This window comes from Astatotilapia calliptera, chromosome 8, assembly GCF_964374335.1.
Source record: "Astatotilapia calliptera chromosome 8, fAstCal68.1, whole genome shotgun sequence".
Classification (NCBI taxonomy): domain Eukaryota; kingdom Metazoa; phylum Chordata; class Actinopteri; order Cichliformes; family Cichlidae; genus Astatotilapia; species Astatotilapia calliptera.
Window position 1 is genome coordinate 18,993,944 of NC_137429.1, and position 15,481 is coordinate 19,009,424.

The following is a 15,481-nucleotide window of genomic DNA, read 5'->3' on the forward strand; positions in this document are numbered from 1 at the left end:
CTAAACACTGAACAAAAACCAGAGCTGTTACCTGTCAAGATCATCTTTTCCACACAGTATGTCAATTGATGGTCTGTACCATGATCTGCATGTGAGCTAGTGTAACATTGCTTCCAGAATAACCTAAATATTAAACACAGATCCTTGTACACTGTATAATTTATCCATGCTAGAAAAGGGCAAATCGAGGCTGATACGAAATGAAGCGTGTTAATCTTTTAACACTTGCACCTTCCAATAAATCCACTTTACTTAAAATCTGCTGTTTTGCATTGCTTTATGATAGACTTGAATGCAGGCCAGCCATTTAACCAGCAGCACCCAGCAGCACATTTTTGTTCTTCTGCAGGCTTTGTGCTTCAGCTTCTTTAAAAGTTCACCAGTTAAATCTTTCAAACTGCCAAGTCTGGGCTTTAGTCTGGCTGGTTTTATTTGAAAGAACCATTTGTGCCATGTTTCAGCACATAGTGGCAATATGGCAAGTCTCCAGAAGTAATCGGACACTTGGCTGACAAATGTGCGTTTGGTTCGCTGTGTGTCATTTCTGTGTTGGTTCACGCTGCTGTGGATCACAACTGCTGTACTGATTATCAGATCCTCTGTGGATCTATAAAATGTAAGCCCCTGGTAAGCCTTAGAAGCAAAAAAAACTGAGCGTAAATCACAAACATCCACAAAGAAATGAGAAGAGTTCATATGAAGCTGTTCTGTCAAACATGGTGGTGCTTCTTTCCTGGGTTGGGTTAATAAAGCTGACAATAGAAGTGGCCCAGTGGCATCTGCCTGCGATTTCACAGCTGATGGAAGCAACAAGATGAATTCTTAGATTAATCTAAACTCCCCCACTCACAGCCAAAGCAACCAAAGAGGTTTTTAGGATGAAATTGTGAAATATTTGGTCATTTTTGCTTAATCTGGTTACATCAGGAAGTCTATCCGGAGCAAAAATCTGCCAAATCAAACATGCAGATCGACCTTCTGTGGAGCAGCCGAAAGTAGTTTGTTTTTGCTCACTTAAGGGAAATGGACTTATAGAGTTCTTTTCTACTCTACCTGAGCTCTTTATGCATGCACCCATTCACACACACTGTTTTCCACACCTAAGTGCTTTCTATCCAGCATTCACACTCTGATGAACACATCGGAGAGCAGATCAGGGTTCAGTATCTTGCCCAAGGATACTTTTGGCATTCAGGCTGGAGGAGCCAGGGATACACCCACAAATCTCCAATCAATATATGACCACCTCTAGCGTGTGTCAGCTTGGTGCATGCATAAGATGATTCTGTTTATGCTGTTTATGATGTGTCTCACTACTTTAGAAACCTTTGGCACTGTCTGTATGACAACTTGTCTGTCCTTCAGTTTGTGCTGAGAGTCAAATCTCTCAGGTTGATTTGAATTGTGATGCAGTAGAGGGCCCGAAGAGTGACAAAAATGTGCAACTGCCCAAATTGTTACTGTCTGGACTGTATATCATCATTTTATCCCTGTTCAGGCTCAAAATGCCAGTTATGGATCTGAGGTGGACATTGTTTAGTTCAACTGTCATTTACGCTGTCACAGCTTTCTGTGAGATTAGACCTTTACCACGGTGACGCTAGGCCTTGCTGAGAAAGTGAGAACAGCTTTTTGACACTGCAGTGGTTTTAATATTGTTGTCTTCAGGCCAGCTGGGTGTGTGTGCTCTCCGTCGAAGTCTAAGTGTGTGTTCTGGTTTTGACAGCTGTGTCATCGCTTCGATGTCGGAGCAGGTGTCAACGGCCAAGTGCTGCGCTGACTGCTGCGCATCCGAATCAACAGAGGCCGTCAGTTCGCATCGCACCAAGAGGTTCTTTGTGAGCGTCTCTTCAAAAACGCCCTCTGTCATTTTGGTATGTAGAGTAGTTAACTATTTCCACAATGTCAGCTGTCAAACCACCTCTCGTATAACAGGCTGCTCACTGGACACAGTGTGTCAGAGCACCTGCGAGCTGTCAGTCACACCAGCAGAAGCTTTGGTGAGGGATTGTCAGCTGACAGTTGAAAGATTGTTTTGGGGTTTTTTAACTGAAGTGCTGAGTCATGATGTCAAGCAGCCATCTGGAGTTCTTTCAGTAAACTAAAGTTATCGTATTAAGGTGAGATGGCACAGGCAAAATCCTGTCCCATGTTACCTGAAAGAAATAGTTCCAATAATAAGTTTAAGTCTTTATCTGCAGTGAATGGGTCGTTTGGGCACTTTGCAAATTTGCAGTTGTATCAACAGTTCAGGCTGGTGGTGCTGTAATGGTGTGGGGGATATTTTCGTGCCCCTTACAACAAGCTGAGCATCATTTAAACATCACAGCACCTTGTTCAAACTACACCATGAAGAATTAAAGCAGTTCTATAGGTACAATCAGGTACTAGCAAGGTGTACTTAATAAAGTGGCCCACGAGTGTACACAGACTTTGTCAAATATACAAATGCAGCATTGGCAACTTGCATTTAAAAATCTAATTTCTGGCTGTGAATGTTTTACAGTCGGGTTTGTTTTTATGTCACCCAGAGCTCGACTAACAGAACTTTTTTCCCCTTAAAAATGGCAAAAATGTGCTTTTTCTGGCTTTTCCCATTTGTGGAAATCTGAAACAAGAATTTTGAGCAGTTGCTAATTTGCAACAAAACATTCAAAGAACTTACAATATAACAGGAAATGATTCTTAACTGGGGAAGAGCCAAAGTGATAACTGTTATTAAAAATGTAATTCGTCTGCAGTGTCTCTCTCTCTCTTTCTCAGTAGCAATAAAACTAAACCAGAGCAGCATTTAGTTTGTAATCAAACACTTATAGTGATATTTTGGTTATATGCTGTCACATCTGATTGACACTGGCACTCGTAAAGAATGCTGAATTTAGCTCTAATCCTGACTTTAGCCTTTGCCCCTTTAATACACTGGGACTTACAGTAGGTAGAGAACATGAGCAAAACAAGCTGCAGCAGCAGTCAGACACTAACTCTGAGCTGTGTAATGTGTGCCAGCTTCATTTTAATTGAACCTTTCTTTGGTTCGTCTGGGGTTGTTTTTGTTTTTGCGTTTTGGTCTTTCCCCCATTAGTTTCATGGTTTTATTTCAACATCTCCTATAAAAACTAAAATTTGATTGATTGTTTTTCGCTTTTCCCGTGCTACCAAAATATTTTGCAAACTGTTTTTCAAAAAATCTGGGAGAATACTTTTGCACATAGTGCAGTTCTGGTGTCTTGCGGTGCTGAGTTTTACCAACAGAGGGCAGCAGCATTTTAAACACAGGTTAGAAATTGTGTTATTTGGCATCTATCAACATAATCACTGACTTGAGGGGAATTCAAATTACAAAAACCGTGTCAGAAATTTCTGCTTGTGTCAGATGATGATGATGAAAGTAAATGGTTGAAAAAGAAAAAATAAATGCAGGCAGTAGAGACACTTGGGTTGTTTTGTTCATTTGCAGTTCTGCCCAGATGTTTTGTTTTATACCACCAATAATAATCAGTATTTAGTCTGATCACTGGTGGTTACGGTTACGGAGGATACGGCTTTGTGGGGCATCTTTATGACCCCCCTCTTCTTCTTGTTCGCTGAAGACGGCTCTTTATGACTGATGGTCAGAGCGGTGCAGCACATTGAATAGAAATATTTACATCTGTAGGGCCTAAAACTTTAATCGCTGTACTTCATGTGTAAAACACATGAAAGCACGTGGAGGACAAGCTTGGATTCAGATGATGCAACTGCAGCCTTAAACAGCAGAGGTCTCTCCATGACTCCCAATCCTATCAATGAGAAGATCCTCGGAAAATCTGATTTTTACACCACATTTGTAGCACTGAAAACAAAATTTGGGTCTAATCTGCACTTCATGTTTTCGTGTGTGTGTGTGGGAGAGAGAGAAAGAGAATATTGTGAAGCTTAGAGTTGGCAGAGATCATAGAATATATAATACAGTCCTCTTTTTAGTAATTTTCCCCTTCCTTCCCCCCTCCTCATTTCCCTCCAATTTCTGCCTCCTTCCTCTGACTCTCTCCTTCCTCTTCCCCTCCTCTTCTGTTTTATGTCCCCAAGAAATCTTCTAAGTAGAGCAGTTTGGATTAAAACTGTGTCATTCAGTGACCTGATTCATTTTTCTGCCATTTTCTTTATTTTTTTTATCATGTGGGTGATTCCCTCTATTGCACAATACCTGCTGCTTGATATTCAGTGGCTTGAGTGTGAAGCCCCTCATCTATTTTAATCCTTGTGATTAGCGGAGGCTAACGGGTTATTAGAAAACCCCCTCCTGGAACAAGCCGTGTCCTTAATTTACAGAAGATTAGATTAGAAAACAATAGAGCAACACTTAAATGCTGAGATCAAGCACATTGGCAGCATGCTGAGCGTTCATTATATTGTGCAGACTGGATTATATTTGCACTCCAAAACAACTTTCAGACCAGCCACTCTCCCTGAGTTTATTGTCTCTTTTCTCTCAGTGAATTCACAAACTTTCTCTTCCCCCTGGTTGTTTTCCAGCAATGTTTCCCAGCGCGCACCAGACAGCGCTCCAGCTGAGCGTCCACACAGAAACATCCTCAGGTGTCGATGTGTCTCCTTCCCACTACTCCCCTTTCAACAAACCAGACAAATAAGATTTCACGAGGTAATTTCTTGTTATTGCTTTCTGCAGCGCGGTTTATACTCTTCATAGACGGGGCCAGGAATCGATGAGTCTGGCTGAGATGTTTTACTTTACTGAATATGAGGTACAGCGAGGTAAACAAAGGCTCAAGAGGTATAGTGTATCATCTTGAAGCAGTATGCAATATCGGGGCATTCACGGGGCTTTTGATTGACTGGAGTGTTTAAGCGTTTTGTGTGAAATGGTATACTAGGCATGACACATGACACATCATAACAAACATCTCCACAAAGGGAACAAAACAAAAGGCAAAACGGATTTTTCTGCCTCTTTTGTTTAACGGACGTCTTTCAAACACTGAGATGGCAAGTTGTTTGTTTTGGGGGGTTTAAGTGTTATTTTGTGAAATAGTGGCTCCTTAGAGTAATGAAACAAATACAAAAACATCATGACTGCGTGTACTCCAGCTTTTAACACAGTGTGTTTACAGGGTGAAGTGTAACTTTCAAACTGGTTGTAGATTCCTTACATATGAAGTTAAATTTAAACCTAAGGATCTGATCTCCAATAACTTCGTCTTCAGTTATGAAAACTCTAGATTTAGCCAATCAAACCTTGCTCGGTTGTGTTGTAAAAGAATTTACTCCACAGCAGACATGTGACAGCTGCCTCTTCCCAGATGCTGTTTTATTAAAGCCAAGTGCTTTAAAAAATATATATAAAATCTGTGTAGAACCTCACATTGCTGCAACAATCAAAACTGCATCGTTAACAGAGCCTTATTTTCAGTCCAGACTGAGCAGCAGGTCTGAATATCAATTAGATTTAATAAAGATTGGAACAAAAGAATTAACAAAAGTCTTTTAAAGATTGTTTAAGATAAACAATGATTTTTTCCCCCACCCTGTTTAAAATGAATCCATAGTTTGGAGTCTCTGCTTTGTAAACAGACATATCCAACTCTCGTGCTAATAATGCTAGTGCAGGCTGTGTACAATTAAGCACACTGAATTCAGACCTTTTAAGGCATTCATTTATAGCTTCATCTTACCGCACTTTCAGTGAAGGACAGCTATTCTCACAAACACCTGCCTTATGGACCTGCAGGTTGTTAAGCTGGTGAGGAAGAGTGTAGACTGGTGGTCTAATTAACGTGCATTTCTGCACTCCCTGAACGGCCTTGTTATTCTCTCCCCATTCTCACGCAGAGGCTACACCAGTGTTTTGTCTGCAGCTCTCAGGGCTTGTTAAAGAGGAGCAGGTCTGCCTGGGCTCATCCTGCCGTCTGCATCCATCCACCAGAGGTGAAGGGTTTAGTCGGGCTCGTTCAGTTGGCGATGCTTCAGGCAGCCGAAGACTGGACTTTCTTTGGGTCGACTAATGTCACTTGGTTTCGGTTTAATGGCAACAATGATGCTTGTTTGACCTTTGGTGGGGCCGTGAGCTTTGTTGGCATGTTATTTACACCGCTGAAAATGCTGTTTACTTGCATCAAGTGCCATTTTGTTCCATAGAGGGCATTTGACTTGACGTAGTGTGGCTCAATAGAGCGGTATGTGTTTAATTTTGGATTTCTATGCTAAGAAATCTCATGAAGACTACATTAAATTCATCTTTTGTGTTCAGTTTTCCAAAGTCTGGGCGTTTCTCTTAGGAGGGTTCTCTGCTGTTTTTCTTACCGCACCGGATATGTATTTTTTTACTTGTCTATCATTGTTTGATGGAAGTCCTTTGAGGTTACCAAGGCAACAGTTGAATCCAGGTTCACTTTGGCAGCTTTTTCAATCTGTCTCGCTCATTGCAGTTTGCAGATCCTCCAGCAGTGACCTCGTAATTAGCTCGGTCGTATTCAGGCTCACAACTACCGAGTATTGGAGACAAATTAATTCTTAACATTGATTAGTAGTCGAACAAAGAACGTCATGGCGTGACTTCAGTCTTTCCACGCAGGGAGGAAAAAAATGGAATCCTGTCATCTCCAAAGACTTGGAGGGTAATTATTAAGGTTTTGTTCAAACAGGAGTGTCAGACTGGCATAATGGGAGGTGACAAAGGGAAGGTCTGGGAGCTATGCCATATTCACTGTGGCCCAGGCCAAAACCATTAGAATAAATACGGCAGTTACTTATGGCTTTGTATAGCTCGCAGGCTCCATCTGACCCAATAAAGCACAAGACAATACTGTCCTTGTAATGAGGTATATATATATTTTATTTATTCCTTTCTCACATTGAAGAGAACTTATAAACCACTTTGCATCTATATGAAGAGAAAGGTCCAAACATGTGGTGCAATCACTGCAATCGTTTCAGCAAGCAGAGGGACTGTGAGTTACACAGAAGACATTAAACATCGCCGCCTCACCCATTATCTGTTAGCTGAAGCGGTCCCTGAGTCACAGCCTTGACACTGTGCTCCACTGGAGAGGGTTTAAAAAAATAAAATAAAACTAAGATTTACATTACACTGCCATTATCACCATTGTCCTGAGGAGGAGGGGTCACTGTGGATTTGTGCAGGAAGAAAACACCTTTTAAACAATCTCAAGAAAGGACTGACGCCCACCTGAGCGCTAACAACTTCAGCTATTTTTATGTTCTCCTCCCCGCAACCAGTCTCTTTATTACCTGTCAGGTGTTGTAGATTGAACCATTGTTCTGATATTACTTAATGAACAGTTATGGGTTCTGGGTCGGTGTTATTGTTGTTGTGGTATTCGTCTGAGCTCAGTGGACGATCAGTGAGCCAGCCAAGCTGTCTGATTCAATTTCATGTTTGTGTGCGTTGGAGGTGGGAGTCCGTTTGATCATTAGAGCAGTCCTTACAACGAGCTAATGTGTCAGAGATTATAATTAGAACGTAAAGGGCTGTAGAACAGCTAAGGTTTGATCAGTGGTATCAGTAGTTCTTTTTCCTTGTGATCCTTTATGCAACACATCTCGTGTGTGGCTGAAATTGACAGACACAACATGGATAGTATTTTACCATATGTCTGTGTATTAGTAGCTTTTGTCTTGTTTACACTGTGTGGTTTTGTGTATGTATGAATGTAACAGACCAGACATGTGTCTGTGTGTGTGCATGTGTGTGGGTGGGGGTGTCTGTAGCAGTAGTAAGCGCAAAGCCGCAGTGGAACCCATCCTCTCCTCCTTCCCCGAGACGCCTTACTTGTAGTGAGGAGAGGAGCCGCAGCCCCTGGCCACTCCTTCCCCTCCTGCAATTGGAAGCGAGAGGCCGCCTCCCTCCTCTGCCTCATTGGTATGCAGGCGGTGCAGTGTGTGTGTGTGTGTGTGTGTGTGTGTGTGTGTGTGAGAGAGAGAGAGAGAGAGAGAGAGAGAGAGAGGAGAGGGATGAGAGAGAGAGGGAGAGCAGGAGAGAGAGGTAGCAGTCAGTGCAATGGGATAGAGGAGAGCAAGAAGGAGGAGGAGAGTGAATGAGAGCTGCTGGATCTGCCTTGCCTTGCGTGCCTGCCTGTCGTCTGCTGAAGCTGGGTTTACCACCGCGCCACGCTGTACTGACACGGAGCAGAGTCACAGTCCATTTGCACTACCCGACGAGCACTCAGCACCCCCGTTTATCACCCCGGCGACGCCACTAGCAAGAAAACCCAGGGACCATTAACAGGAAAAGGGGGGGGGGAAACACGGCAGTAACGAAACGGCCTGACGCTACTATTTAGGCACCAGCGGCTACCTAACCGTATCTCCCCCCTCCACCTTCTCCCATCTTTTCCAACCAGACCACCCTCCTCTCTCTCGCTCCTCCCTATGCCCTTGTCCTCGGCGGCTCCTCTCACCTCCCTGGCCAGTATATGGATAGAAGCTCCCTGTTTCAGCTCATACAAGAGCAGGTAAGCAAGGAAGCAGCGGCAGAGGTTTCTATGGTTACAGGATCCCGGCCACCTCGCCGTCTACCCAGGGACTGAGACATGGAGGCTGTGCTGAGAACTGATGTTGGGATTGATAGCAGGGACTGTGCGTGCACGGGCACAAATGAAAGCATCTCGGAGCGATGTTGGCCACAAGAATGTGAGGTCAGATCTTGAGCCACAGCAGGAGGCAGACCATCGTGTCACGGTCTATAGAAGGAATTCTGAAGGAGATGTGTGTGCTGATGGATGGATACTGAATATACTGAATGCATGGATGCTTGGATAGACAGATCGCTGTGTTCTCTAAATGAAGGATGGTTTTTAGTCTTTTGGTCAACTGTAAATGCTGCAGCAATCCTTCTGCATGTCTATGGTTGTGTTTGTTTTTCCTGCAGTTTAGGTTGAGTTGCTGCACTTGCCACACACCCGATATTAACACCCGAGGGTTTTGAGTTTGCAGGATTATTTAACATTTTATTTCTGAGACAGTGAGACAGTTTCCCTGAAGCCCTGGTTTTATATAAATATATATGTCATTTTTTCCCCTTTAAGGCCAAATAACAGTGTCTGTTTTTAAACTTTTCCATCTTTCTTTTTTTTTTGTCCCCAGCCATGTTGGAGGTTCTTGCCAAGTTGAAACACAGGGTTTGTGACTATATTTAGGCTAGTGAAAAATGTGCCTCTTGACATCTGTCTTCAAGCCAAGCTGCCATATTTACTCTTCAGTCATATTTATCTTTGGTCTGCCATCTCCAAATTTACCAAAACCAAAATGGTTTAAACCAAAAAAATCGTGTGCACGCTTGGGTTGGGCTGCTTGAAGGCAGACGTTCAACTGGATTTTGATGTCTGTTTTTTAACTAGCATGTCTTCTGTTTTTAATGAGAACCCGGCCCACTGGGGGCGTTCACTGATTGTCAGGGTGTATGGACAGTCATTATGTCCAAGAAGGAAGAAATTGATTGTGTGCTGCAGAGTCTAGGCGGGTCACGAGTGGCTCATCTGCAACATATTGACTCAAGGGACTGCAAACATGTTCACATTAAAGTGCTTACACAGTAAACTGCCTCGCAGACACACACATCTAGACTTTGTACTTAGGATGCGTGTGCGTTTGTGATTGCGTTTTTTATGAATGCGTGTGGTTTTTAAAGTAATTGGAAAAAGCCCGTGTGGGTTATTTGAAAAGATGCAGTGTGGTGGCACCGGTGAGTCATGCGCTGTATACGCGATTTAAGATTAAATACATTAGTGATTTAGCCACAGTTCATATTCCTTCACAGATACTTTGCAGTGTGAGGCTGACTAATCTCTGTCAATATCCATTTTCAGTGTAACAGGTCTTTAGCCGGGGGACAAAGCCAATATTTCCACACTGTAAATTACTAGTTGTTTTATTGATTTGGGGGTTTTTTGTTTTTTGTTTTTGCTTGGACCAGTATTTGCATACAGTCAGTTTGCAAGGCCACAGCTGAGCAGTTCTGTTAAGCTCAAGTCTAGACCAAAATCATTCACACTGGCTGACGACAGGCTTTCTCCACCTTTGGGACTCCATGCGGCGGCCTTTGATTTGGAAAAGGTCTCTCTAATTAAACTAAAATGAGGTGAAATCTGCCAACAGCATTTGGACGGAGAGCAGGAAAGCTTGGTTTTTTTTGTTTTTTTACAAAGCCTTCTGCCTGCCTAAACATCGAGCACTTTCCTCCCTCATCTTTATCCAGGAAAATGTTTTGCTGAACATGCCTCATGTTGATGCAGCTCTGCCCTCCAGATTTCTCTTGTCACATTCACTGGAGGCTTTCCACAACAACAGCAATATCCTGCCAGCTTCTAAGCAAATCTACAAGTGCACCTGGAGATCAAGTGCTTCTCTCAAGGGTATTTTAACTGTAGTCGGATGTAAAGGGAGATGATCATGCAGTCACTGTCGCCTCTTAGTTTTTCCGCTGTCTAACATGCCGAATCTGCCGTCTTTTACTTTTAAAGAAAAATAGATTTGGATATAATTTGAATGCTATTTCCCTTCGTTTTAGAGTGATGCATTTATCAGACAATCAAGTCAACGGGCAAATAAAAGGTATATGTTGGAGGGATAGGTCCAAACCAGGAATGTTGTAATTATGCATCATTCATTTCACTGCTGCTGGAAAACTGAGGCAAACTTGGCCTGATAGATCCTCAGATCGAGCATCTTTTAGTTGTTGTAGAGTTTAAGCATTTGGGAGTTTCAGTGAAGTCTTCCGAAACCACTATAGGTGGAGACTTGACGTCTTATGCATATGTGAGGACTGCAGGTCTGAAGAGAGGGGTTGTTGCGGGTCTGTCAGACTGAACCACGTGAAAATGCTGCAGGGGGAGAAGAAGGCGAGCGAAACCGTAGAAACATGAGTTTATTAGTCTTTGTCTGCAGGAGGTTGTAGTGCTGAGCGTGGGCTATTTTTGGCCTATGCAGCCTCACACATAAACGCATGCTTACGGTGGCCTTTCTATTCTAGTGTCCCTGATAAGGTAACTTGATGGTTGGCAGCATTCAGCCGCGAAAGCATTCAGGTCTAATCGTATTTAGATGTCACCCATAAGGCCTTGGGGTTCTGAATGCTTTTCTGACACATTTCTGTCCACCACTCTTTTTTTCTTCTTCTTTGTATTCAGCTGTATTTGAAATTGAAATTCCCTGTGTTTGCATTGTCTTAACATGAGAAAGTGGAGTCCGATGACCGTTTGGGCGCGATTTAGATCTTAGGCCTGTGACGTCGCAGCACTAGAGCGGTAAAGTTTAACAACACGCTGATATTAATAGCACAGCAGAACAAGCATTGTGATAATTACGGAGTCGGTGGCCCAGTTGTTGGTGAACACCAGTGCATCCCGAGGGCAGCAGAGACAATTCAGAGGGTTTTGTTGTTTTTTTAATCTGATGTCATGCAAATACGCTTTGCCCTGTAAATGCCACAGCAGCGTTCAAGCTTGGTGCTCTTGTTCACAGACACCAAAGTGGACTGTCTTTTTTTTGGCTCCGTGCCACAGGGTTAGCATTGTGTCACTGAGTGTGCACCAGGGAGCCACGCCAGCAGTGCTGCTACGTTCCTGTTAGTTAGGCGTTACTGAAACCACTATCCTTCCAATGACTAAATGCTATTTATCAAGCAACCATTCATTTAGTACTTGTAGCTACTGTGCATAGCCTGTATGTAAAAGATGGACACGTCCATAAAGACACTGGTTACTTAAGTCACATTATGAAACTACAAATATGACTAGTGTGGGGCTAATTAGACTTAGAAACTAATTTGTTCAAATCTGCTCGATAGAGACTTGTAAATCCACTCTTGAAAGTGTTTTTCTTTATCCTGCTTTTTGACAATAATTTATAAAATGAAGATCATGCAGTATTTTGTAAAACTTGAGACAACAAACTCATCAGGAAAGTGTCTTCTTAGGTCACAGACCAGGGGAGCAAGGGGTTGTTTTCTCTTAAAGTTTATACTACTGAACACATTTTGAAAACTAAAAGCGGTATTCATCAGGAAATAGAATCCTTGTTGTGCTTTTCATTGTCAGATCCACAGTCCAAAATTAAGAGCTTTTGTGTACTTTAATCAATCAGTCATCAGTATTGTTGTTGAATAATTTTCTTTAGATCAAAGAGCCCAAAAAGCAGTAAAGATTAAAGTGGATGGATACAAGCTGTAGACAGTTTAATCATCTCTGCTTTCTGCCCTTGATAATGTCACTGCAGTGTTAGCTACAGCTCCATTAGTGCTACAGAGCAACTGTCAGTGTCAGTTCCGCATGTAAGATTATACACCAGTTTTACACAGCATTTAAACCGGCTGCCCTATTGTATTCGTCCCTCTTGTAACCCCTAAACAGCTCTGGATGCAGACCCTCTGGAGGGTGTCCTTCAGTGTCTGACACTGGGACGTTAATAGAAGATCCTCTGGGTTGTGAAGATGAGCATCCATGAATCAGGCTCTGAACGTGACAAAGTAACGTCCACGTGAATGCCAGGTCTCGAGGTTTTCACAACAAAATGATCAATGTTAATTCATGTCATCTGTCAGTGGTTTTAATGTTATGGCCGAACCATGTTTCAGCACTGCCGTCTGTATCCGTGTCACAGCTGGGGGTTTGTGGTTTGTCCCTGTTCTCGAGGGTTTGCCCTCGAGTTCCTGTGGAACAGACAGATAAATCAGTCTTTGGCTGGGGTCAGTCAGTCGCTGTGCTGAAGGTAACGGAGGTCCCAGGGGTTAACACTGAGATCATTTCCCTGCAGTCAGCACTCTTCTCCTCTCTACCCTCCGCATGTATACATTTTCATCCTGTGTCTTGTCCACCTCCTCACACTTGCTCTTGAGGCAGCTCGATTCGGTTGATCCGTCTGCCTCGACACCATCATAATTTCCCGCTCCGCCTCCCTTTACATCTACACCCAGAGTTCATCGTAGCACCGCCTCATTCTTATCTCGTTGGTCTCTTTCTTATCCATCTTCATTTTTATTTTCACTTCCTGCCGTCTTTTCCCTTTTTTACAGCCTTTTTCTCTCTCGCCCCCTCCCTGTTGTGTCTTTCCTTTGCCTCTCGAATGCCAATATGTTTGTAGGGGTAAATGCAAGAAAGGGATGACACGCAGGCAAACCACGTAACCATGGCAACGCATGCAGCTTGTCAAAGTGTCGCCCTCACCAGTGTCGCCCTCACCAGTGTTGGATCGCTTCAATAACTGCTTCCCTCTCAGTGCTTTTCCCTCCTTCTTCCAAACCCTTTCTTCCCTCTGTTTCTCTGCCCCGCTCCCTTGTTCATGCACGTCAACAGCCTGTCCAAGGGAGGGGGGAAAAAGAAAAAAATCAGGCCCTCCCTCTTGCCAACACTCATTTATCTCACTGTGCCTCATCTTGGTAATTGATAACCCTAATTGGCTACAAGAACCAGTCCTCCACCTTCATGTATCCTCTGCAGACAGTCTCCCCTATGTGACGTTCTTCCTGAATAAGGTCATACCATGGAGGGAGAAGTACCTGTGCAGTATGACAGCTCAGTGTCAACACTTGTGGTTTGTGTAAATGTGCACAGCCATATACAGCGTGTCTGTGCACTTCTGCTGTATGTGTAGGGTAGTGATGTGCTGACATATGGAGGCTGACAGTAATCAGACGTCCCCAGTGTGGCTCTCTGTTCCCCCTGTCAGCCCGGGCTGAGCCGGGAGCACATTAGAATCTGATCTATCTCTCCTCTGTGGCAAAAGGATGCAGAGCACTGGAGTGTGTCACAGCCTTCTTATAGGAAAGAGAAGTAGAGGACTCACTGCCAGACCGCTGGGTTAGCCAGACGTGCACAGACGGCAGTGAGGCATTTTTACTTTCAGTCCCGTCTCCTTTCTGGCGCTCTCCCCCCTCTTGTTTCATACCTTCTCGTCCTTCAACTTTAATCTCGCCATTTTCCATTTTCTTTCATTTCATCAACCCGCCAACCACCCACCTACCTCTTCCATTTTTCACCTCTTGCCTCCTTGCTGTCACCCCCTCCCCCCTCTATATCTCGGTACACTACACATCAACACTGAAGAGAACTGTGCTGCTGCGCTCGGTTCTTCTGTTTTAACAAACATCCGTGGAACGCAGAGTTAAGGAGATTACCTAAAAATAAACAGGGGGGCTGTGTTGTTCCTATTTTGGTTCATTTGTGTCCACAAATTTGGTAATATGTTCATTCCAGTCTGCCATGGGAGTGCTGGCTATCACATTCACAGTCAATATGTGATGTGTAAACAGTCATCAGTCAAACATAAATGTAAATTTAGTAAGTTTATGTGAGTACAAACACTTTGTTGAGGGTATAAGATTTATTTTTTCCTGGTGATGAGTTATTTAGTGGTTGTAGAGTATTAACAATATCCCTTCACTACATCACGTAGCAGTAGAAAACACTCATCCTAATTAAATCATTAAAACTTACTATGAACTTCCTGCTTTCACTAACGCTCTCCCAGATGACTAAAAAGTGTCCAGGGAGTGAAAATCTGAAATGCACACTCTCACACCAATGCATTCCCTGATTCATGTTCTTTGCTCCTTCGTTGAGCAGTAAAGCCTTTAGCTTTGAACTTCCTGCAGTAGAGACCGACACAGTGTCGGTGCAGATCACGTCCAGACTAAGGCAGCTTTTAGATCAGATCCTTCTCATGGACTTGTGATACGACCAACAATGATCCAGCATGACTGACTACATCCTGACGCAACATCTGAAAAGCTCACCTCACCCCCCCTCCCTTCCTGGGGCGACAAAAGGCCGTCGGTATGCTCTCCAGAACCTAATGAGGCACTGTTAGCATTCAGGAAACAGTCAAAAGAGAAGCAGCAAGGACTCTTCCCATGCGGTCTCTTTGTGCTGCTTCGGTTTGTCCTCGGGCACAGTCTCACAAACACAGATGCACTAAGGAGAGCGGGCATGAGAAATTAACGCTCCATCACTAAAAAGAGAAGAAAATGAAGTAGTGCAGTATGTTATGCTGGAGAAAAAAAAGGGGCGGGGGGGGGGAGACCCCACATTACATAAACCAAGCATAGACACACACCCTATACTTTACAAGCCATTTTTAACCTGGTGCTATTTCAAACAAAAACACTCAGATGATTTTATGAGATTCTCCTGCTTAAATCAATTACAAGGAGCAGCTCGGGCATACAGACATCAGCAGTAATAACCCACGGGGCTGTGGGTCTTTGTGAGTGGCGATTATAAAAAAAAACACACGGACTGTGAGTCGCAAATGTGGCCAAAAACAGACTCGTGTGGAGGCACCCACACAGGAATAAAGACTGAAAAGTTGGTCAGGATTTTTTTTTGGTTTTGATTTGTTTTTCGTGTTTTTAGGAAACCTAGAACGACAAACTCGCCCTTCTCTTGTTGCTGCTTTCAACAGCCTAACATGTTGGGTTTCAATGGATTTGCTCCTTTTATGAGGTTTAAAGTGTCTTTTAAAGACATCA

At 43.4% G+C, this 15,481-nt stretch overlaps 1 protein-coding gene across 2 annotated transcripts in view; it reads left to right on the top strand.

Annotated features, from left to right (window-relative positions):
* Positions 1–8,014: 8,014 nt before the first annotated feature.
* rhbdl1 (rhomboid, veinlet-like 1 (Drosophila)) overlaps positions 8,015–15,481 on the top strand; it is a 49,283-nt gene continuing 41,816 nt past the window's right edge. Inside the window, exon 1 of one of the 2 annotated variants that reach the window (XM_026178804.2) lies at positions 8,015–8,471. In XM_026178804.2, coding sequence (XP_026034589.1) covers positions 8,433–8,471 — 39 coding nt within the window. In that variant the 5' untranslated portion in view covers positions 8,015–8,432. Of the gene's footprint in view, positions 8,472–14,648; positions 14,787–15,481 lie in introns of those variants that run through there. The other variant, XM_026178805.2, reaches the window with a different exon arrangement.